Source organism: Rousettus aegyptiacus, unplaced genomic scaffold (genome assembly GCF_014176215.1).
Source record: "Rousettus aegyptiacus isolate mRouAeg1 unplaced genomic scaffold, mRouAeg1.p scaffold_m13_p_10, whole genome shotgun sequence".
Taxonomy (NCBI): domain Eukaryota; kingdom Metazoa; phylum Chordata; class Mammalia; order Chiroptera; family Pteropodidae; genus Rousettus; species Rousettus aegyptiacus.
In genome coordinates, this window is record NW_023416285.1 from 90661963 (window position 1) to 90682956 (window position 20994).

Sequence of the window (20994 nt, forward strand, 5' to 3'; positions counted from 1 at the left end):
CTTGTTCTAAAAGTCTGTAATAGGAATTAATTTCTGGCCCCCAAACAAACACGACTCCAAGTTTCACAGAGCCTTCCACTCAAAAATAGAAACAACGCTGTGATTACATGACTGTCAGAATAATTAATCCAGTCACATCTTTATTAACCACTACCGTCGCAGTTGTCCAAAAACCAAAACGTGTTTTTACTTTAAAACAATATGCTTAATAGACTTAGAAACTGAGAAAACCTTGTCTTGCAAGTTAAATAATGGCTTTTCTGGTCCTTATTGGCTGTTTTGTGCCATCCTGAGCCCACAGAGTCTACTACACACCTTTAGAAATAGACTTTGGTCTTATTCTGTTATTTATAGTACCTGCAGTTCCATGAATGTGACAGTGGTCTGTGCCACTTGATAGAACATTGCACTAGTCCTACAAAAAGAAAGATGACTATAGTTAAAACACCATACCCAGTGAACTGGGCTTCCAGCATAAGAAACAATAAATAAGAATTGAGATTCCAGGTTTCTAGGGAAGGATGTATTCTCTCCTAGACCAAATATTAATTTGAAATTCAAGAGGATGAACATTCGAGAATCACCTCTTCCCTGAGTTGCTGGTTGATCTTTGTGCAAAGTCCCTAACACGTTCTGGGATTGAAATAAATAACCGATCTAATTTTCCTCTACATACTATCTGTTCCACCAAGTGCAGAGGGTCACGTGTGCAGGCGCCCCCTCACTTCCTCCTATAATCCATCCGGCAGAAGCCTGTGGTACACTTCAGGAGAGAATCTCCCTCCTCTGGTCAGCAGTTAGCACTGCTGCTGGCTCCAGAAAACACGCAGGAAAGCAGAGAGGGAATCCTTGGGCCACGTTGCTATAACCTCAGGAATGTATACAAGGTTCCTAGGTGGTTTGTATAAAACAGGACGAAGCAGGAGGGAAGACCTGAGCGCTGCCCTATGCAGTGACTTCCTCTGCAGGTAAAGAGCACTCTGATTTCAACTCCTGATTTGGAGACGTGGGAAGATTACCTTCACAGAGCTCCAAATTCCTTAAAAACCTACTCGAAGTGAAAACTCTTAGAGTGAGGCGTTTCCCAAATTCCCAGAATGACTTGATTTTTACAGCGCGGTTTTCTCTGTCGTAGTGCGGATTCTTTGACAGAGCGAGACCCCCGCAAGATGAAATGAATGACAGGGAGCAGCTGACGAATGAGAAGACCCCCGGTGCGTGAAAAGGAAAACCGAAGACCCCAGACCTCCAACGCTGGTCCCATTCCCAGAAGAGGAGGAGCGCAGGGGTTAAACGGTTTTCCTGTACCCGCCAGTGTCCTAGGAAATGAAAGGGCCCAGGAATACTTCACCTCAACTGCGCCACAGAGCCCAGCGACCCCTTTTGGCAAAGGCGACATCATCGGCACAGTGGAAATGACCAGCCATCGTGGGACATTTCTGTTACTTGAGTCATGCTGCGTTTGGCAGACACTTTGAAATGGGTGTGGGGACCGAGGTGGCTTTCCGGGTAAATCCAACTTACGTCGCAAAGACAAAAACGTCTGAGTTACGATAGAATTTAGAAGGTGATCTAGGACCAGGCCTTCCAACACTACTGTATCCAATGGAATATTTGACACCTCCCCAATGGAAAAGATACATTTCTAATGATGTTACGGCTCAGGGTGACAAGCATCTGTTGTTGGTACTGTGAAAGTACTTCTGAAATGACAAAGATGATCTCGGAAGTGAGAATCACAATGTATTTATTTATGTTCCATCTCTCTAGAGGTCATCTAGAGGATTCAGAAATTAAGATTTGGCTAGCTGGTTTTTGAAATCACTCACTAAATTTCCTTCTAAGATAATCATTTTGTGTTGATCAGTTGTTTCACAGAGCTTCTTTGGGATTTAGACAGTGTCAAGGAAAAGCAAATTGGCACTAGGAGATAGTTTCACTTAATATTTTGCTGCCTTTCACCTGAAATTACTGTCATTCACACTTCCCAGTGAGTCACATCTGCTTAATTTAGCTTTGTAAAAAGTTGCATTTATAGTTCCTTTTATAAAAAATAATTGTTTCATCGACTTGATTAGCAATACACAAATTTCCAGGTACTCTCAACACTGCATGGTGTTTAAAAGTTACGATTAACATTTCTAGAGTCCATTAATTTAAAAAAAAAATCAATTTAACAATATGGATAAACATATTATTTTTAATATCTATCAGAATCAATGAGTTAGTTTCAGATTAAATACCTATTTTCTCTACTATACCTCAAACTTATGAACAGAGAGAAGACATGCTAAATGCAAATATGAAGGAAATACAAAGTTATGCAGGTGTGAGATGAACCTAGAGAAGGGATTCCTAAGGATTTCAGGATTGCCTAGTCAGCTTCACTACTCATTTTTACTGCTAATCTTTAGAGTACATGACTTAGGAAAATAATCTTTATTAAAGATATTTTCCCATCGTCTTGAATTTAACCACCACGAAAACTTGATGTTTAAAATTCTTGTAAATAACCCATATTCGCATGTAATATTATCGTTTTGAAGTAAAACTGACCAGCCAAATTCATATAATCTGCACAATTTTGTATCCTTTTCATAATAATGAAAAATTACTATGAAGAAATGAACAAATTTTATATTTATGTGCAATATTTTATAGACCTATGTATCTACAGCATGTTTACACTGGCATTAGTTATTTTTTAATTAATATCCTGAATATTAAATATGATAGAACAAGCAGGCTCGACTCCTTAAGTTTACAAAGCCGTTGGAAAAATTAGTATCCCAGTTTCGACCATCACACTTTGTTTGAAAGATGAGCCAAACTCATAGACACTAAATTTTCTGTCGTGCCTTAACCTGGAGACAAGCCATTTGGCTATAGCTGCAAAACTTCTTTGGAGACCAAACGAAAGGCACATGGAAGAATATACTGATGCAGTTCACATTCTTCCCACTTGTGAATTAAAACCTGCCGTGGTAGCAGTTTCAAGGTGGCCAGGAAGGAAGTCTGGCTCCCTGTGTGTGTGGCTGGCTGTGGGTGAGAATCACACGTGCCTCACAGAGTTTGAGGGTCCCACGCCAGCCCCCAGTCTTAGATGCTAGTAGGTACAGGGGGGTGGCCATCTATAGCATAGGGGGTCTGTCTGTCCCCCAATAATACCCTAACTCTGTTGTAGTGCCTGACTTTTGGCCAATGGAGATGAGCTCTTCAAGATATTTGGCCATACAAAGTCCCTGATAAAATGCACCTATTGCCTTGTAAGCTAACACCTGTGAAGGAGCTTCCAGGTTCGTAGGGCTAGATAAAGGTAGGACCCTGCGGGAGGGGTCATACAGACACCTGGAGAAACCCGAGATGTCGGGAAGGAAGACTGAGACCCAGAACAGAGCAAGTACGAGGGCTCCAAAGGCAAGCTCTGCCTTCCACACAGTCTCAGCCAAGAGTGGTCCCCTCTAAAGGGATGAGCACTATGACCTACGGGCATTTCACAGAGGGTTGTCACACACACATAGTGACCCTCTCGGCCACCTCGAATGTGGAAGCAAATGGGGAAGGGGGAACAGTGACGTCACGTGACCCTTTCAGTCATCAGTTCCTGAGCATCCCAACTACACGTAGAATCCTCTAACATGCACTGAGTGTTTCTGATCCTCATCATAGCAATGCCAATCACTTTTGTAACTCATAATATACCGTGCTTCTCTTAGAGTCCCTCTATACGTTAATGTCCCTTTGAAAATTCTTGTATCTGGGTTTTTAAGATGTAGAAAAATGGGCAAATCGAGTTTTATAAATTTAGAGATTTTTATACAGTAAATGCACAACATGGAATAGTCGCCACTGAAACCCTACTATTTTGACTCAACTCTTTGATTTTTCTTGTTTTATTTAAATGCATTTGTAGACATCTGTGAAGATTTACATGTACTTATTTACCTTGTCACTAATAAAATTAAAAATTAAAGACAAGATGACGTACTTGTGGTTTGTTTCGCAAGCAACATAAAGCGTTCCCACAATGACAGACATCAAAGGTGTTCCGCCTTTACACCTTGATTCTTTACTATAAAAATATTTAACATTAGAAGAAACTTGAAAGAGCAAAAATATGACACTCCTTTGGGATGATGAAAATATTCTCATCTTAGATTGTGGTGATGTTTGTACAACTCTGTGAATATACTAAAAAAAAAAAAAAAAACATTGAGTTGTGTATTTTAAATAGGTGAGTTTTATGGTATGTGAATTATTCAACAAAAATGTTTTTAAAAAATTTTAAGTCATTTCTAACACCCCCACCCTTATACAACTGATTGCTCTTCCCTACATTGCCTTTCAAATTTTATTTATATTTCAGGCTTTTTATGAAGCCTTTCCTCGGGTCCTGACCAGCTCAGAGACTCCGCCCATCCTTAAACAGCATTGTGTGAATTACTACACCTTTCCTTTTGTTTGCATGACTATCTTCCGGCTGAATTAACCCTCACAGAGAACAGCACCAACATCTGGTATAGGGTCAGTGCTCAAAAACATTTCTAGAATGAATGAATGAATGAATGACATAAACTTTTGTAACCTGCTTCTATTACAAAGCCACACAGCGCACACATTTTTGTGTTCTCCTATTTGTAGTGTTAGTACAGTGTTATTTTAATAATTACCCGATGTCCTGTTTAATTTGCAGACTATTGTTTAATTACTCCCCTCTTATCAAAAATAGTTGTTCGCATATTCCTACATTAAGATCATTGTTGGGTGAAAAGAGGTAAAAAAAAGGGGAAGGGATAAAGAAGTATGAGTTGGTAGTTACAAAATACAAAGGGATATGAAATACAGAATAAAAGAATATAGTCAATAATATTGTAACAACTATGTATAATGCCAGGCGGATACTAGACTAATCAGGGGATCACTGTGTAAATTATATAAATGTCTAATCACTATGCTGTACCCCTGAAATTAATATAAAATAATACTGCATGTCAACTCTAATTGAAAAATAAAAATTAAAAAAATATATAACACTAAGTCAAATACATACATACATGAAGCTTCTTTTCAGTTATTTCGATGAGTAAATTTCATAAGGGTGACTTGCTTGGTGAAAGTATGTAAAGACTTCTGGTTCTTGATAATACATTGTTTCCTGAGAATGCTAATCATTTTGTACTAAGCTATATATACTACATCCTTCAAAATCCTGTCAGTGTTTTGAAATATTTTAGTGTTTTCAAATATTACTTTATACTAATTTGTATTCCACTAGAATTCAGTACATTTAATGCACACATTTAATTTTGAGTTCTAATATTTAGCAATCATGCAATATAAGCTGACTTATTGGTCATACTCCAGAGGAAATTAAATACTTGCCACTTATCTGGCCAGCATTCATGGGTCCCAGTGAGGAGAACCCACTGTCTGCCTGCTTTCTCTATAGCCTAATATGAATTTTCACTTCATATTCTATATCACTAACACTTTAAAGCCTACACACATCTAGAGGTTGATGGTGGTCCCAGGGTGCCTGTGTACCCCAGAAGAAAAAATGCAAGACTTCCACGAAGCACCTGGAACTATCCATACTGGGACAGCTCCACTGGTTCAAGCCCGCGCATGCTCATAGTGAGGAAATAAATGCCTTTATGGTAGTAAAATGCTCGGACATTGAATGTGTGCAATGAGAGCTCAGTCTTCTCAACAAATTCTGCAACGTACTCACAGGTTACCCCTGAAAACCCATCATCCTGGCACCCTCAGGAAGAGCTAAAACACAAAAACTCTGGCTGACATTGTGAATGTTAAGACAGTATCCCCCTGGGATCTGAAGTTCTTTTCCCCAAATATAGCAGGTTTTCTCCTTCAGAACTCTGCTGACAGTAAAAGTTTGGTTCCTTTAGCATGAGAAGTTTAAAGCATTAAAGCTTGGGACTCACTTGCCAGCTGAGTAAAACCCTAACCCCCACAGTGATGCTTCCATCAACAGTGACTTCAGAATGGCCTGCGAGCATATATGTTATCACTGCTTCCCATCTCAAACTCTCCTGTCCCCGGGCCCCAAAACACCATCTGCCTGACGCACTGCTTTTTGGAATTGTTTATGAGCAAGGTCTCTGTTATTGATGATTGTTGGACAAAATCCACATGGAAATGTAGCCTGATACCAGTGCCTCTTACAACAAAGTCCTGAATTTAACTTCTATCGGCATCATGATATGACATAGTAGGAATGTTCTTAAAATCTCTGCAATATTGTTTATTTGGTTGGGCACAGTGTTGTACAAACAACCAAGTCATCAGCAAATTGCCCTGCTACCCAACTTTCATGGGGGACTTATTTTTAAGCAGTAAAGTGGACCTCCCTGACTTTAAATTTTTATGTTTCAACTTTCATTCATTTAATTGATTGTAGGGTACCAGTATACTTAACGGTTTTCATTTCTATAAGAATTTTTAAATTTTAAAAACTCCATATTTCCTCTCTACTTTAGCTTCCCGGGGCTACTATAACAAAGGACTACAGATTGGGTGGCTGAAAACAACAGGAACTTATTGTCACACAGCTCTCAAGGCCAGAAGTTCAAAATTAAGATGTCGCCAGGGCAGGCTTCCTCTGAAGGCTCTACGGAAGGAACTGTTTCTGTGCCTTTCTCGTAGCATCTGGCAGGCTCAGGAGTTCCTTAGCTCATAAACGAACGGCTCCAATCCTCGCTCTTCACGCGGCATTCCCCCTGTGTGTCTCACATTGTCTAACCTCTGTGTGTCTATACCCACGTTTCCCCTTTCTAAGAGGACACCAGGCGTATTGGATTAGAGTTCATCCTCGGGATCTTGTTTCAACTTGATTTAAAGAACCTATCTCAAATACAGTCGCACTCTGAGATACTGGAGGTTAGGACTTCAATGTACCTTTTTGGGAGGATACAATTCAAGTCCTGACATCCTCCTTCAAAGGTGTCTATCATACAGAACAATATGACAAGTGAATCAAAGATGTCAAAGCACGTATGAATTAGGATAGGCTTGAGGCTTTAAAGAGAGTATATTTGTATCCATCTTTTGATTTCTACTCAGGTAATATACCACTGTTGCCCAGTACGTGATAGATTTATAAATATTTATATGTTTTCCCTTACTTCCTGCCTTCAGGCACATATTAAATTAAGACAATCACATTCTTCCTATAATTTACTCATCTGCTCTGCTCTGAAATTTCCTACCACCACCATCCATGTTCTCACTCTCTACTTCTTTGTCCCTTGCAATAATCATCTCATTCTCAGGGATGATAATGAATAAAAGTGAGTTTTGTAATAGAATAGCTTCCTCACTGGTTGGAACTGAAGCATGCTGGTCACCGAGTTAGCTGCAGGGAAGTCCGGTTCTTGGGGCCATAGGGCTCAAACCCCAGCCCCACTATTTAACACAGGGAAGGCGTTGCTACACTCTTGCAATGAGCCAGAGCTTGCAAAAACAGCCACTACCATAATGGATGACAAAAGCAGAACAACAATCATTAACATTCACTGGGCACATGTTGCGTGTGGCACTGAGCCACATACTAGGTGGTGGGAGGGGATTTATACAGATGGACAGCAGGTCCCTCAGTGCCACCGTGGGAGACGGGCCTGAGCGCGGACATCTCTCTGGTCTCACAGGTCGGCCAAGAAGCCAGAGTCACAGCCCGCGGAGCAAACCTCTCTTGCTTCTGCTCCACCATCCGCTCCTCCCACTGTCATCTTCCCGGCCCTTATCAGGAAGTTTGCCTCCTTTTACAGGTGGGGGCGCCTCCTGCTCCAAATGAAGTGCAACGACAGCCTTACACCCCACCTTCAGCTTCAGGAGTTTGTCCAAGCCAACAAGCTCCTGGCACCAGCTGCAGAGAAAAGCAACAATAGGAAAAGCCTCAAGCATGTCAGGAATGCTTGAGAGACCTGAGGTTGTTAACCTGGAGAACAGAATGTCCGGGGGGAAAATATTAGCTGACCATAGTAGCTGAAGAAACATTACGAGGAGGAGGAAGCAGAGTAGGAAGGAGCTGAGGATGGAATAATAAAATCCATAACGGCAACAATAGAAACTGAAATGCATTAAGCGTTCGCTCCGTGTCAAGCCCTCTGCTAAGTGCCTCACATGCATTTTTCATTTAATCCTCACAACCACCGTATGAGGCTGATTCTAGGACTATCACTATTATACACAGATGAACTGAGATCTAGAGAAAGAAAGCAGCTTGACATTTACACCACAGTTCTCAAACTCACGTCTGCCTGACTCTGGAGGCCAGGACCCTACAACCCGCCGTATTCAACAAGCTGAAAGTATCTACTCTATTCCATACTGCAAGTAGAGAAGAACCTATTTAAGAAAAGGGGGTCGGAATGCATTTTCACGACTTTGATGACCGATTCCTTTTAAATTCTCCCAGAACTAGAGAATAAAAATAACAGAGGCTGTAGGTACAGAAATACAAAGCTGAATCCTTCATAGAGTTTACAAAGTCAGGAATTAGAACTTTTGTCCTCGTCTACGTTCCAAACTCTGTTTAGATTCACACATGATGAACCATTCTCCGCACCCTGCAACACCTAAAAAGTTAGATATACGCTGTTTCAATTTTCAGAATATGTGACTAGAGAAACTCATTCCTTGGGTCATTTGCCAAGGTCGAAGCTGACTCCCAAAGCTACAGGGATTTCAGATTTTGAGAACAGTGTATTTTAAATAGCTTTCCTCGCAACCAAAAGTTGGTTAGAAGCCTAAATGGCAGAATAAACCTAATTTTTCAAATCAATAAATCTAGACATTTTTAGTTTTACTTTAGGAAACTGCGTCCTCATGTGATGTCCTGCCAGGGCCTCAAAAAATTGCAGTCTACGGCTCTCATTGCGTATGAGGCTAATCTGATCTTTTGTTTTCATCTTTGGGAAACCAGAAGGAGTGAGGGATTAACCCCTGGCACATAGAATTCTGATTCAGTCCTCGCCCTAGGAGGACTGTTAAATGCATTAACATCAGTGTCTGTTCACACGTCACTCAAGTTACGTGACACTGACATGCTATACGTGACTTGTTAATCAAGATGCTCTCCGCACAGTAAGAAAAACGAATCCCTCCCCTGTTAGAAAGAGGGGGGGGTGGGCCATGGTCCTTATTGGCTTGAACTCTGGGAACGACGTGTTGTGATGTGCACGTCGTTGGGCTGGCGGCAGCATTTCATCTGGGGTGGGGTAGGCAGAGAGGGAGATACAGAAGAAGGTTCACTCTTTAAGTGTTTAGATCATGCTGTCTTCAAGAATTAACATTTAGGAGTTGGGGAGAGAGAGGGAGAGAGAGAGAGAGAGAGAGAGAGAGAGAGAGAGAGAGAGAGAGAGAGAGAGAGAGAGAGAGTGTGTGTGTGTGTGTGTGTGTGTGTGTGTGTGTGTGTGTGTGTACACATAGAGAGAGAGGGCCGGGAGGGAAGGAGGGAGGTGGAGAATACCCGTGAGCTCAAAGAGGAGCGTCTGCAGCGCCCACAGGCGGATACGCTGCGGATGGAGCTGCAGGTGGGGCGCCAGGCTACTGATAACCCTGTTAAACCCTCCCGGCCCTAGGCGGCGGATGCGACGTGAAGGTTGAAAGAGAGAAGGTTGGTATAGGGACAGAACTGAGGACAGGAACACAAGGAAGGAAACAGGAATCCCTGTAAGGATCTTAATTTCCTGGGTGCCTGTCCCACGGACAACGGGAAAGTAAGGTTTAGCGTGAAGTTTATTACTTCTTCTCCTCCCACACTGCAGTGTCTCTCATGACCCCGTTTCAGCGGAATTTGACCCACCCTTTAATGGCCCACTGCATGAATGACCCCAATTCTCGCTCTTCCTTCCATCTATGCCCTTTGCCATGTGGCTTTGCTGGTCCTCCCGTTGAAGCCCACCTGTCCTTCCCCACCCTTGATCCTGAGTCTAGGCCGTGGGATATTAGCAGAGACTGAAAAATACACACGCCCAATAAAGCTTACTCTCCATTAACTCCACCATGAGCACGGAAGAACATGCTGGGGTTAATCCTTGGCCCGGGAGGAGGCCGGAGCAGAACCACCCCACCCAGACCCAGTGCAGATTCGCTGACCTCCTGCCTACCCGTACATTAGACAGAAATAACACATATACTAATATAAGTAGCTTGAGAGCAAGACAAGCTCGCAGACACCTGAATCCAGAGTCCGACGTCAGGCACTCCACTCTGCAGTTCGTCTCTCCTAGTTCACAGCGGAGGATGAAGGAGCAGGGCAAACAAAGGGAAGTTAAATCCCCTCCCGCCACCGGTGACACCGGTGACACCTGTGACGTGCCCTGAAATCTCACCTCCAGCATAGTGTGTACGGAGGGAGCAGCATCGCACGGGGGTGGGGGGCCACAGTGAGGTGTTCCCGAGGGTAGGAGGGGCACGTGGTGGCCTGAGAGCAGGAAAGATCTTCCTCCCCACCCCTCTACTCAGTCATATGCCAGGTCTGGAGATAATCGCAGGATAATTGTCCCTGATACATACTAGAGGACGGTCTCCATGCAGAAAAGGGAAAAATACCTCTTGGACTACATGTCATGATTTAAGTAAAATGAAGTATTATATCCGTGATAATAGACACATACTATATGTGTATGTATACATATTATATGTGCCTTGAGCATTTGCATGGGAAAGTATAATAGGTATATATGGAAGGGGCTATAAACAAGGTGACTATATACTAGCAACCCTTCACATCCTGAGAAGCAAGGTGTCCTCCTGTCCTCTTCAAAGGAGTCCTCTTTCAAAACTGTTACTATAACAACAGCATAGTACACGGCTGACATTGCTCAACGAATGGCTAAAAATTCCTCCTTCAGATCTTTCTCCAGTCAAGTAAACATATATCCTTATAAGATATATGCCACTCACGGGCACATGACATTGTGTTTTTACTTCTTCCATCTAAATACAAGCTCATATCAGTTAATTAAAATAACCTTCTCTTGATCGGACACAGATATGCTATTGACTCCTCACCCTAAGTAGAATATAGGGTCCTGCTATTGGGACTGTGCCCACAAATAGAGTTCGATGTAAAAATTAAGAGTCCATTTTGTGCTTGGTAATTTGTAAGCATGCAGATTTAGGGAGTGAAGTCTAATTCAACATCCCCATCGGTGGTGACCAAGGCACTTACTTCTCTTGGGTCATGCCCTGGACGCTGCCCACCACAGTTTTGTCCCCTCCCAGGGGGCAGCCACTACAGTCATCAACACTGAGGATCAGATGTTGAATATCAGAGAAAAGGACTCAGAGCCTTGTCATCATTTCCTCCCTTATTCTATACTTGACCAGGGTCAGAGTCTTTTGTATCACTGCAGATTTCTCTTTTTCCTCACATTTAATCAGTTTATGTACTACCAAGAGTTCTCTTTCTTGAAGTAATCACTACCTGCATGAGCTCTTGCATAAATTATCGTTGTAGCTGCCTAACCAGAAACTGTCCCCCACCTCTATCTGCCCCCTCCAACACACACATACACGTACACCTCTCCATCCTTAATACCACTGTCTGCGATAAAGTTATTGTAAGTAAATTGTCCTTTTCAGTTTAGCACCAAGATTTTCTTTTGATGCAACTTAGTCCTTTTGACTAGATTTTTCTTTTCTTCTTATAATGACATACTCTTACATGTCTCTCCAATGGGCAGGACAAAAACCACGCTCTACCAAGTATTTATCCCTGAAGTTCCAATGCTCTGCGATTCTCCAGCTTTTGAGTGCGCATGGGTGGGGGGGGGAGAGCAGGGAGCCCTCCTCGAGCTGTGTTTTACTCAAGACAAAAATTATGAGGAGGGAGGAGGAGTGAAAGGTTACATCTGGAGAGAGTTAAGTTCTGTGGCTGAAGAAGCCGCTGGGACGATGAAAGGGGGCAGCTTCCCTCACGCGGCCGTTTTGCTCGAGCTTGAAAATGCGTGGGTTTTCCAAAGGTGCGGGTGTTATTTGGAAACAATACAGTATATTTTCAGAAGGGACATTTAAATTTATTCATGTTCTTAAAGCACATTTAGCCCTAAGTTTATTCATCAGGAAGAATACTGTTAATTAAAATTGGGACTCCTTGAAGAAACCTTGCACAGCGGTTAATTATTGAGCGCTATGGGAGCTTTTGGTTAAGAGTTTGTGGAGCGCTTTTTTTTAATAGTTTGAAAACTTAGGGTCTTCATTTACTGTTTCTCTTTGATGCCTGTTCTGCTGTTACTTTACTTACTTCTGGAGTGGCGACCTGGTAATCTAAGCTGAAGTCATCAAGAGTTGGTGACTAATGACCTTGAGTGTTGCCAGCAAGAATGGCCCTCAACCACTATACCTTTGTTGGGATCATCCGAGAATTTTCATCCCTTCTCTTTGTATCTGACCACCTGCACCATTTGGTTAATGCTAAAGAAAAACTATGACACATAGATCGTTCTTAAACGGAACATTTCCATCTGAGTGTAAAACAGTATTTTATATATGCTAAAACACGACCTACTAATCAAATTGCTGCCCAAGTCGCTTAGAGGAAAATAAAAACTTGCCAAAATGCTTTAAACTTTTCTTTAGGCTTGCTGACAGAGAATCATGTACAGAAGTTCTTTTATCTACAAATAAGTTAGGTTCCAAGAGGCAGTTCATAAGTGGGGTTTTTAATAAGTTCAAAGGAGGCAATTCCTGAGACATTTCTTCTAAAATAGAGAGTGAACAGGCTCTTCGAATCTTGAAAGCCAGGCATATACTTCTCCCACCTACTGAGAAATATTCTCTCAGAAACTATCTTTCATTCCATGACTTTCCTTTATGACATAATCTCCCAAAAGAGTGCTCCGCCTCCATTTCTCTCACTTCCCTGGAGTTGCCCGGTCCCGCACTGATCTCCTGGAGGCCAAACCCAATGGCTCCCTCTTGTCCTTCACCTCGAGCTCTCAGCAGTATTCGGCCCAGCTGATCACTTCGATCTTTGGACATGTTCTCTTCTCCCGGCTTTTGAGTTACTGCATGTTCTTACCACCCATATTCTTTCTCACTGTTCGTTCCTCTTTGATCTCATGGGTGCTTTCTTTCTCCACTGGTCAGCTTCTAACTCTTGGCGCTTCGCAGCCCTCCATCCCAGGCTCTCCAATTTGACATATTCACATTTTCTCTAGATTACCTCCACCAACCGGTGGATTTAGACACCATCTCTATGGCAACAATGCCAATCCTTAACCTTTGATCATGCCCAGTAGACTCACATTGATCATCCAACATCGATCACTCAACATCTCCACTTGGACATCTAACAGGAATCTCAGTGTTAGTGTGTTCAAAGTCTACTATGAAATTATCTTGTTTGTTTTATGCTTATTTCTTTATTGTCTGCCACCCACTCAATGGCAAGGCCTAGGTCTGTTGTTTTCAGTGCTGTTATCCTCAGCACATAGATCAATGTTTTTCACATACTAGGGGATTAACAAGTATTTGTTAACTTAATGAGTAAATCCTCTTGTAAAAAAAAAAAAAAAACAGCTTGAAAAGGATAAATAATGAATGATTCCACCTACATGAGGTACCTAGAAGAGTCAAATTGATGGAATATAGAATGGTGGTTGCCAGGGGCTAGGGGAGGGGTTTAGTGTTTTGGTTGCAGATGATGAGAAAGTTCTGAAGGTGATTACTGGTGATGGTTTTTGCACAATGTGAATGCACTGTACACTTAAAAGTGGTTAAAATGGTAAATTTCATGTTACATATGTTTTATCAAAGTGAAAAACAAAAGAGCAGATCCATCAATATTGAAAGTCAACGGAGGCAAATAGATCTCTTCATGGGGGACACTCACAAGTCTCATAGCAAATCCCTTAACAGGTACAACAGCCACACTTTCACCGCCTCATTAACAAAACAGAACTTGATTCAATGGGCAGATACATGGCTTGCCACAGAAGTTATATCTGTGGGCTTTCACCGTGTATCATCTTTGACTTCTTCAACAAATTGCTGGCCTTCTCCTGAAAAGTGTTAGGCTAACAGACATCTATTCTGTATGCTGAATCCTACAGCCAACACTAAGAATTTTCTCTATGTTATCGATGACTTTTCTTCTGTTCTTGCTAATTTGAAAGGTTGCATACCATGGACTTTTCACATGTATGATGCTATTTCAGAATTATCCCTACTATCAAATAATGCGTCCTGTATGTATGTCCAACCTCTGTCTTTTTTTCAACATTTTCTTGTGTTTCGTCTTCTCTAATATCCTCCCATCATAACTGTATGCCTTTCCTTGCTAGAGTTTTCAACAGTGTTATACTTTTTACACTTACTGGCCATGTCAGGGTTAATAATATCCCCAAACACCTGAAAATGAAGAATGAGTATAGTACACACAACTGGCCAAATAATCAAAGTGAGGCTAATGCCATCTATTGACAAATCAGTGTATTCTCGACAGGAAAACTGGGGACCACAACACAGCCTGTGGACCTGACTTCTGTTGTTTGTGTGGGGTTTATTTGACCCATAAAGTACTTTTTTAAAAATTTTAATTGGATTCCTATATGCAAAGCTTTGGAGCTACACATAAAAATCCAGATTTATAGCCTCTTTAAAAAAACTAGATGATCAGCACTGGGTCCACATTCTGCAGCAGTGAGTGGCTGGCCCTAAGTGGCCAGCGGGGGATCTCTAGTCAACTATGACCCCCACATGGCCCACTTTCCTCATGACCCACCTGACCCTGGCAGGCACTTGAATGGGTGAGTCCTCCCATGTGGAGAGTGGGCAGCCTTACATCTAAAACTCTCCTAAGAGAGTTTTCCACACAGAGAGAAAGTTTGCTCTTCTATGGCGAATAACAAATATGCCTCAACTAATAAAACTGGTGATGTGTATAAAATCCGATTGCTGAGTTAAGAAACAGATTAGTTAAATATGGATAAACCACAAGAACACCAAATGAAATCATTTAGTGAAGGCAAATCATTTATATTTTATTGTACTTTAAAAATGACCTCTTAGTAATATTTAGAAGTTTCAGTAGCTAGTGTTTTCAAACGATGAAGAGATGAATTTCATTATGCTAGCCAATATCATAATGTGGAGCACACGAAGACAGCGAAAAGACTTGTTACAGCACATTTCTATAACTGGGTACTATCTTCTGAATATAATCTTGACATTAATGTTCAGATAGCTTCAGGTAGACCATACACAGAGCTGTAACTGGTGGCATTGAGTGGGGGCGATGCTTTAACTCAGATCTTTATAAAGATGAAAAAGAGGGTGGTTAAAAATGGCTGAACACACACACACACACATACACACACACACACACTGTGATGAGAATATATGCAGTGAGCTGTATATAGTTCATATACATATGAACTATGAGAAATACAGAGTTGTTTCTACCTCTTTCTTGTGCCTCTTCGCTGAAAACTTGGTGACAGAGTTGGAAAACCCCATTTAAAGTGGCTTCTGTAAAAACAGGAATTTATTGGCTCATATGCTAGACAAATTCAAGAGCAGCTTAACCCAAGGACCCAAGCTGTCTCCCTCTCTTGGCTCTGAGCTCCTCATGTCACCCTGAGTTTTTGGCTCTCCTTGGTGGTAAGATGGTTCCCCATATCTCTAAGGTTCAAACCCATAAGCCCCTCTTTCGAAATCCAGAAGGAAGTTTTAATTGACTCAGATACATCCACCTCTTAACCAATGATTATGACCAGGCAAATTCGGTGGTCCAGTTGACCAGGTCTAAATCCACACTCACATCTGATGTAAAGGAAGGAATCTTCTAGTTCCGTGAGCAGAAGTCTGAAATGGTTTTAACTGGGCTAAAATCAGAGTAAAGAGGACTCTGCTCCCCCGGAAGCTCCTTAGGAGACTGTTACCTTGCCTTTTCCAGCTTCTAGAGGCCACCTGTATTCCGTGGCTGGTGACCTCTTCCTCTGTCTTCAAAGCCAGCAGCACGGCATCTCCAGAGCCCTCTCTGACTTTGACCTCCTCTTCTGCCTGGCTCTGTCACTTTAAAGGATCCCTGTGATTACATTAGGCCCATCCAGATAATCCAGGATAATCTCTTTACTCTAAGTTCATGTGATTGGCACCCTTAGTTCCCTGGAATCCTAATTTCCCCTTGACATGTAACGTAGCATATTCACGGCTTCCCTAGATTCAACAAGGGCATTTTGGCAGGGGAGGGGAGGGAAGCTATTATTTTTATCTGCCATGAAGTCCAAATTAAGTTATCTTTCTGTCATTTCAAGATGATCTAACTCTACACTGTCTACTTGGGATTTCTGCTTTCTTCAGAGTCCTTTCTGCTAAGTCCGTGCTCATAAATTTATTCACTCATTTCATTTAACAAATAGCCCTTGAGTAGCTACCATAGTCACTGAATACACAATGGGGGTTACAGTCTCATGGACAGACAGACCGTAAATCAAATGACCGGTAAGTAATGTTTAAATACTTAATGATAATCTATCTATTTTTACAGAGGCCTAATTGTTCTCCGGATTGGTTTGAAAAATACTGGCTGCATCTTGGAGATTCCACTGATCTTTGTTTTTTCTAGCTGAACTGTGTCTACACTCCCTCTAGGTGTTCAGGACACTGAAGAGAGGAAACGGTCTTGCCTAAAACACGGTGGACGGGAAATGCCACTTTTTTGCTGGGGGTCCTAGATGAAACGGTTGTCCACAGCACAGAGACAGGGTGACCCTGACTCTCCGTATACATCTTAGATGACAACACCTCCCAGACCCATGCTTGCTCACCCTACCAGAGCACCAGTTCACGGGTATTTACATTGTCATCACTTCAAGTCTGATACCATGTGGTTAAAATTAATTAGTAGGAAACAGAAGACTGCCAAGAACAAAGCAAAGAAGAGAAAAGGAACCGTTTTTATGAGTCACCTGAATGAGAGGTAAGGAGATAATCACAATTATGTAGAAACGATTGCAGCCTTTAAATATCCCCTGTCTAGAATTAACATACCATTACATAAGGAACTTTTAAGTCTGTCATTCAATCTTTCCACTACATCATCTTGGCCAAATCTACGCCATAATGTTCTTGTTCGTAGGAGGTGGGTAAAAATGTGGCACTCCTTCACAAAGCTATAATAAGGTTATTTTTAAAGGAGTTTAAAGCATGGGGCAAGTCTTAGTACAAATAAGTCAAAGGGTTTTGTACACAGTCCCTAAAAATTCTTTCAATGCTGGAGGTTAAGCCACATTTTATCCTTGTGATCTCACAAGAATCACAGGTCACTTAAAAACATGGCCCCGAAAAAACCCTTTTAATTATGTGTTGACAGCAGTGCTGTCTACTCCCTCCCTTTCCAGTTCATTTCCCTCCCCAAAAAGAAACAGCACAAACCTTCGCCCCGGAAGATAGTTTTATGCTACGACACATGACCACAAACTCTGAATCTCAACTAAGCACCTCGTATTGCTGAAATAATTAGTTAACTTTCACCCCAAATGAACAATACAATAAGAGTGGCCATCAACTACAGGCTTTTTTCAATATGTTTTCTTATCATCTACAGATTTTTTTTTTTTTGCTGGATTGCTAACAAATTTCATCGTACGTGTCAGCTTGAAATGTCTTCCTCCCTCTAAAACTCTGTTGTTTTACATTTTCATTCATTTCATTTCCATTGATTTATTCCATTGCTACATTAATCAAAGCCCCAGCAGAACACTTTCAAAACATTCAAAGGATTGAACCGAAGAGCATTAAAAGAAGAATTATTTATAGGGGCATATCTAGGGCTAGACAGGGAGAGAGTAAAAGGAATAGATACTCCGACCTCTCTTTCATCTCATCTTCTGACCTCCCACCCATATCTGTCATCGGCCATCCCCAGACGAATGTCAGAGGGCAGGCGACCTGGGCATTGCAGGTCTTAGCAGCCAGCCTCCGGGGACACAGGCAGAGTACGTGCCTGGACTGTGGGCCACAAGGTAGATGCCATCGCGGCCCCTCAAAATCAACCATCCCTCCTCACCCCTTGTGGTGCCCACTCAGCCAATAGCAGAGACCGAGCTGAGTCCCTGACATAGCAACATACCCCAGGGGGACCAACCACCTCGATGGTAGGTCATTTACATCAGCTGCCTCTTTCATGCAGTGGGTAGATTTCTGTCCCACACTACACACAAAAATAAACTCTGAATGTATTAAAGAAGAAATAAATGACACATCAGCATTAAAATAAACAGAATTTGTTAATAACCTTAGGACAAGGAAGGCCTCCTTCAGAAAAGACATGAAATGCAGAAGCTCTGAAAGGATGGATGCATTTTATTCAAAAATGTTGTATGTGCTCATTACAAAGCTGAAAATGAGCAGCAGGAAGGAAAATATTTGCAGCCAATAACAGTAATAACGAGTGATTCAAACGGTTCTTTTTCTTAGGTGTCCGATACTGTGTCCTAATTCATTGAATCCTACAATGATGTGAGACAGGTACTATTATTATCCTTTCCATTTTTCAGACAAGGTAACAGAGGTACACAGAGGTTATGAACTTGGCCAAGATCACAGAGCTAGTAAGGGACACGTCCAAGTTTGAATCCAGACAGCCTGGCTTGGGGGTTCATGCTCTAAATTCATGTCCTAGCTCATTCTTTCTAATGCTACTTGACATAAACAATGAATTTTTATCTAACATATATAAAGGAATCACAAGATCAATTAAAAAAAAAGAAAGAAACCCATAGAAAAACAGGCAAAGGCTCTTAATAGGCAATCACAGAAGAGAAATTAAAATGATTGGTAAACACAAATCTTCACTGGTAATAAAGGAAATATAAAATTTTTAATATCTTTTTTTCACTCATTACATTAACAAAAATTAAAAGATCATTATCATGCATTGACAAGGAAACAGTATTCTCATAAGCTGGGTTTAAATACAAACTGGTAGAGCTTCTGAGGCAGAATGGAATAAATTATGAAATACCCCTTAACAGAAGACTCTGCAAGGCCCACTGTTCCACATCTATTCTAGGGGAATCTGTACACATGTGGACCAAGGTATGACTGTAATGTTATCTGTAAGGAGGGGGGTGGCTATCTTCTGCCTCATGTATGCAGGAGCAAACAAAGCTAATCCATTAAGGAAACAAAGCAATGGTCCTGAGAAAATAAGATTGAGAGGCCATGCACTCTTGCATTAGGGTACAATAACTGCTGTAACAAACATCTGCAAATTTCAGTGGCTTAACACAATAGAATTTTATTTCTTGCTCATGTAGCAGTCTATCATGGGAATTCTTGGTCAGTGTGTGCCCAACACCAGGCTCCTCTCTGCCTCCCACAGGTCCCTGGAGCCTTTCCCATTTAGCCAGTGGATGAGATAAGAAACATATAGGAAGTTTTTATGGGCCAGGCCTGGGAGCAGCAAATACGCTCTACTGGCCAGAAGTCAACGACGCGATCCTTCCAAACTACAAGGAATGCTATGAAATGTAGCCTAACTATTTAACACATGCACCCCGCCACCCCCACCTCCCCAAAAAAGGGAAATGGAGTTTGGCGAACACACAGCAATCTCTGCCATAAGAGAAAGAAATTAAGAGAACAGTTGACAAGCTACTATTAAAAAACACACCAACAAAAAAAAAGTAAAAAAATGTTGATGAGGAAGTGGAGAAATCGGAACCTTTGTACATTGCCGGTGTTCGTGTAAAATGGTGCAGCCACTATGGAAAGGAACTGGAAGCAGGAAGTCAGATACTTGCACGCTAATCTTCATAACAGCATTATTTGCAAGAGCCAAAAGGTGAAAACAACCCAAATGTCCATCAACAGACGACTGGATAAAAAAATATGGTATATTCATACAATGGAACACTATTCTGCCTCCAAAAAGAAGGACATTCTGATACAGGCTACCACATTACAAAAGGACAAACACTGTAGAGTATACTAAGATGAAATTTCTACAGTAGTTGAATTCATAGAGCTAGAAATTGGAATAGTAGTTACTGGGGACTGAGGAGGAGAGGAACGTCTCTAGGCCAGAGTTTGTTCCCGAGCTACAGACATGCATACAAACACACTTTTCATGCTTAGGCCCCGCACATCCGATTTGAAGCCTCCCCTCTCCAGAACCCACTCTTCCTTGCTCCTCCTTCTCCGTTCTTTCTCAGCCAATAGTTGCAGCTTCAGTGGCCCAAACATCCAAGGAGTCATTCTAGACTCCTCTCTCTCCATCCCACCTGTTAAATCAGACGCAACTTATCTGTCTCAGTTTCGAAGTTCTGGTCCACACCCACTTTATTTTTCAGATTACAACAACTTGCTAATCGCCTTCACTGCCATCAATCTCTTATCCTTTTTCCAGCCTTTTGCCAAACTGCTCATTCTAAAGGACCAGTGTGATCGTGTGCTGCCTGCCCTCCGCCCCAACTTCTTTGCCTGCTTCTCAGCTCCAGGTGACAGCCTGTGAGGTTTTTCACACCAACACTGACCGTTTTCCTCTTGTGTATCGCCTCTCCCACAGGCACCCAGCTTTCTCCCAACACGGGCTTGCTCATCACGCCTCCATGACGTTGCAATGCTCTTCCTCCCGCCTGGAGCACCTTTCTCATCCCCCTCGTTCACTTGTCCTACTTCCGCTTCTCTGTTGAGTCAGCTGGTCCATCGGTACCTCGCCACCTCCTAAAAGCCTTTTGTGACTCCTCATCCTCACTCCTCATCCAGACAGTTGGCCCTCCTATGTTTTCTCACAGATGGTCATTCTCTGTCCACGTCTTCATCTACTCAATTGTCAGCCTTTAGATCAGGGACCCTGTCCTTGCTTCTGGGTCACCAGAGCTCATCTCTATGTCTGGCACATCTGGATGGTTAACAGATGTCTTGTGGCTACCAAAAGGTAGCACTCATTACTTTCTGGCACATGTAACAAAGACAAGCTGCCATTAAAAACAACAATGACATCAAAAATGACCAAAT

The 20994-nt window shown here is 41.9% G+C and overlaps 1 protein-coding gene across 1 annotated transcript in view; it reads left to right on the forward strand.

Moving 5' to 3' along the window:
• ITGA8 (integrin subunit alpha 8) overlaps window positions 1-3978 on the forward strand; it is a 138335-nt gene extending 134357 nt beyond the window's left edge. The window contains exon 30 of the mRNA XM_016134376.2: window positions 1136-3978. Within this exon, the coding sequence (XP_015989862.2) occupies window positions 1136-1222 (87 nt within the window). The 3' untranslated portion in view covers window positions 1223-3978. The remainder of the gene's footprint in view (window positions 1-1135) is intronic.
• Window positions 3979-20994: the final 17016 nt, after the last annotated feature.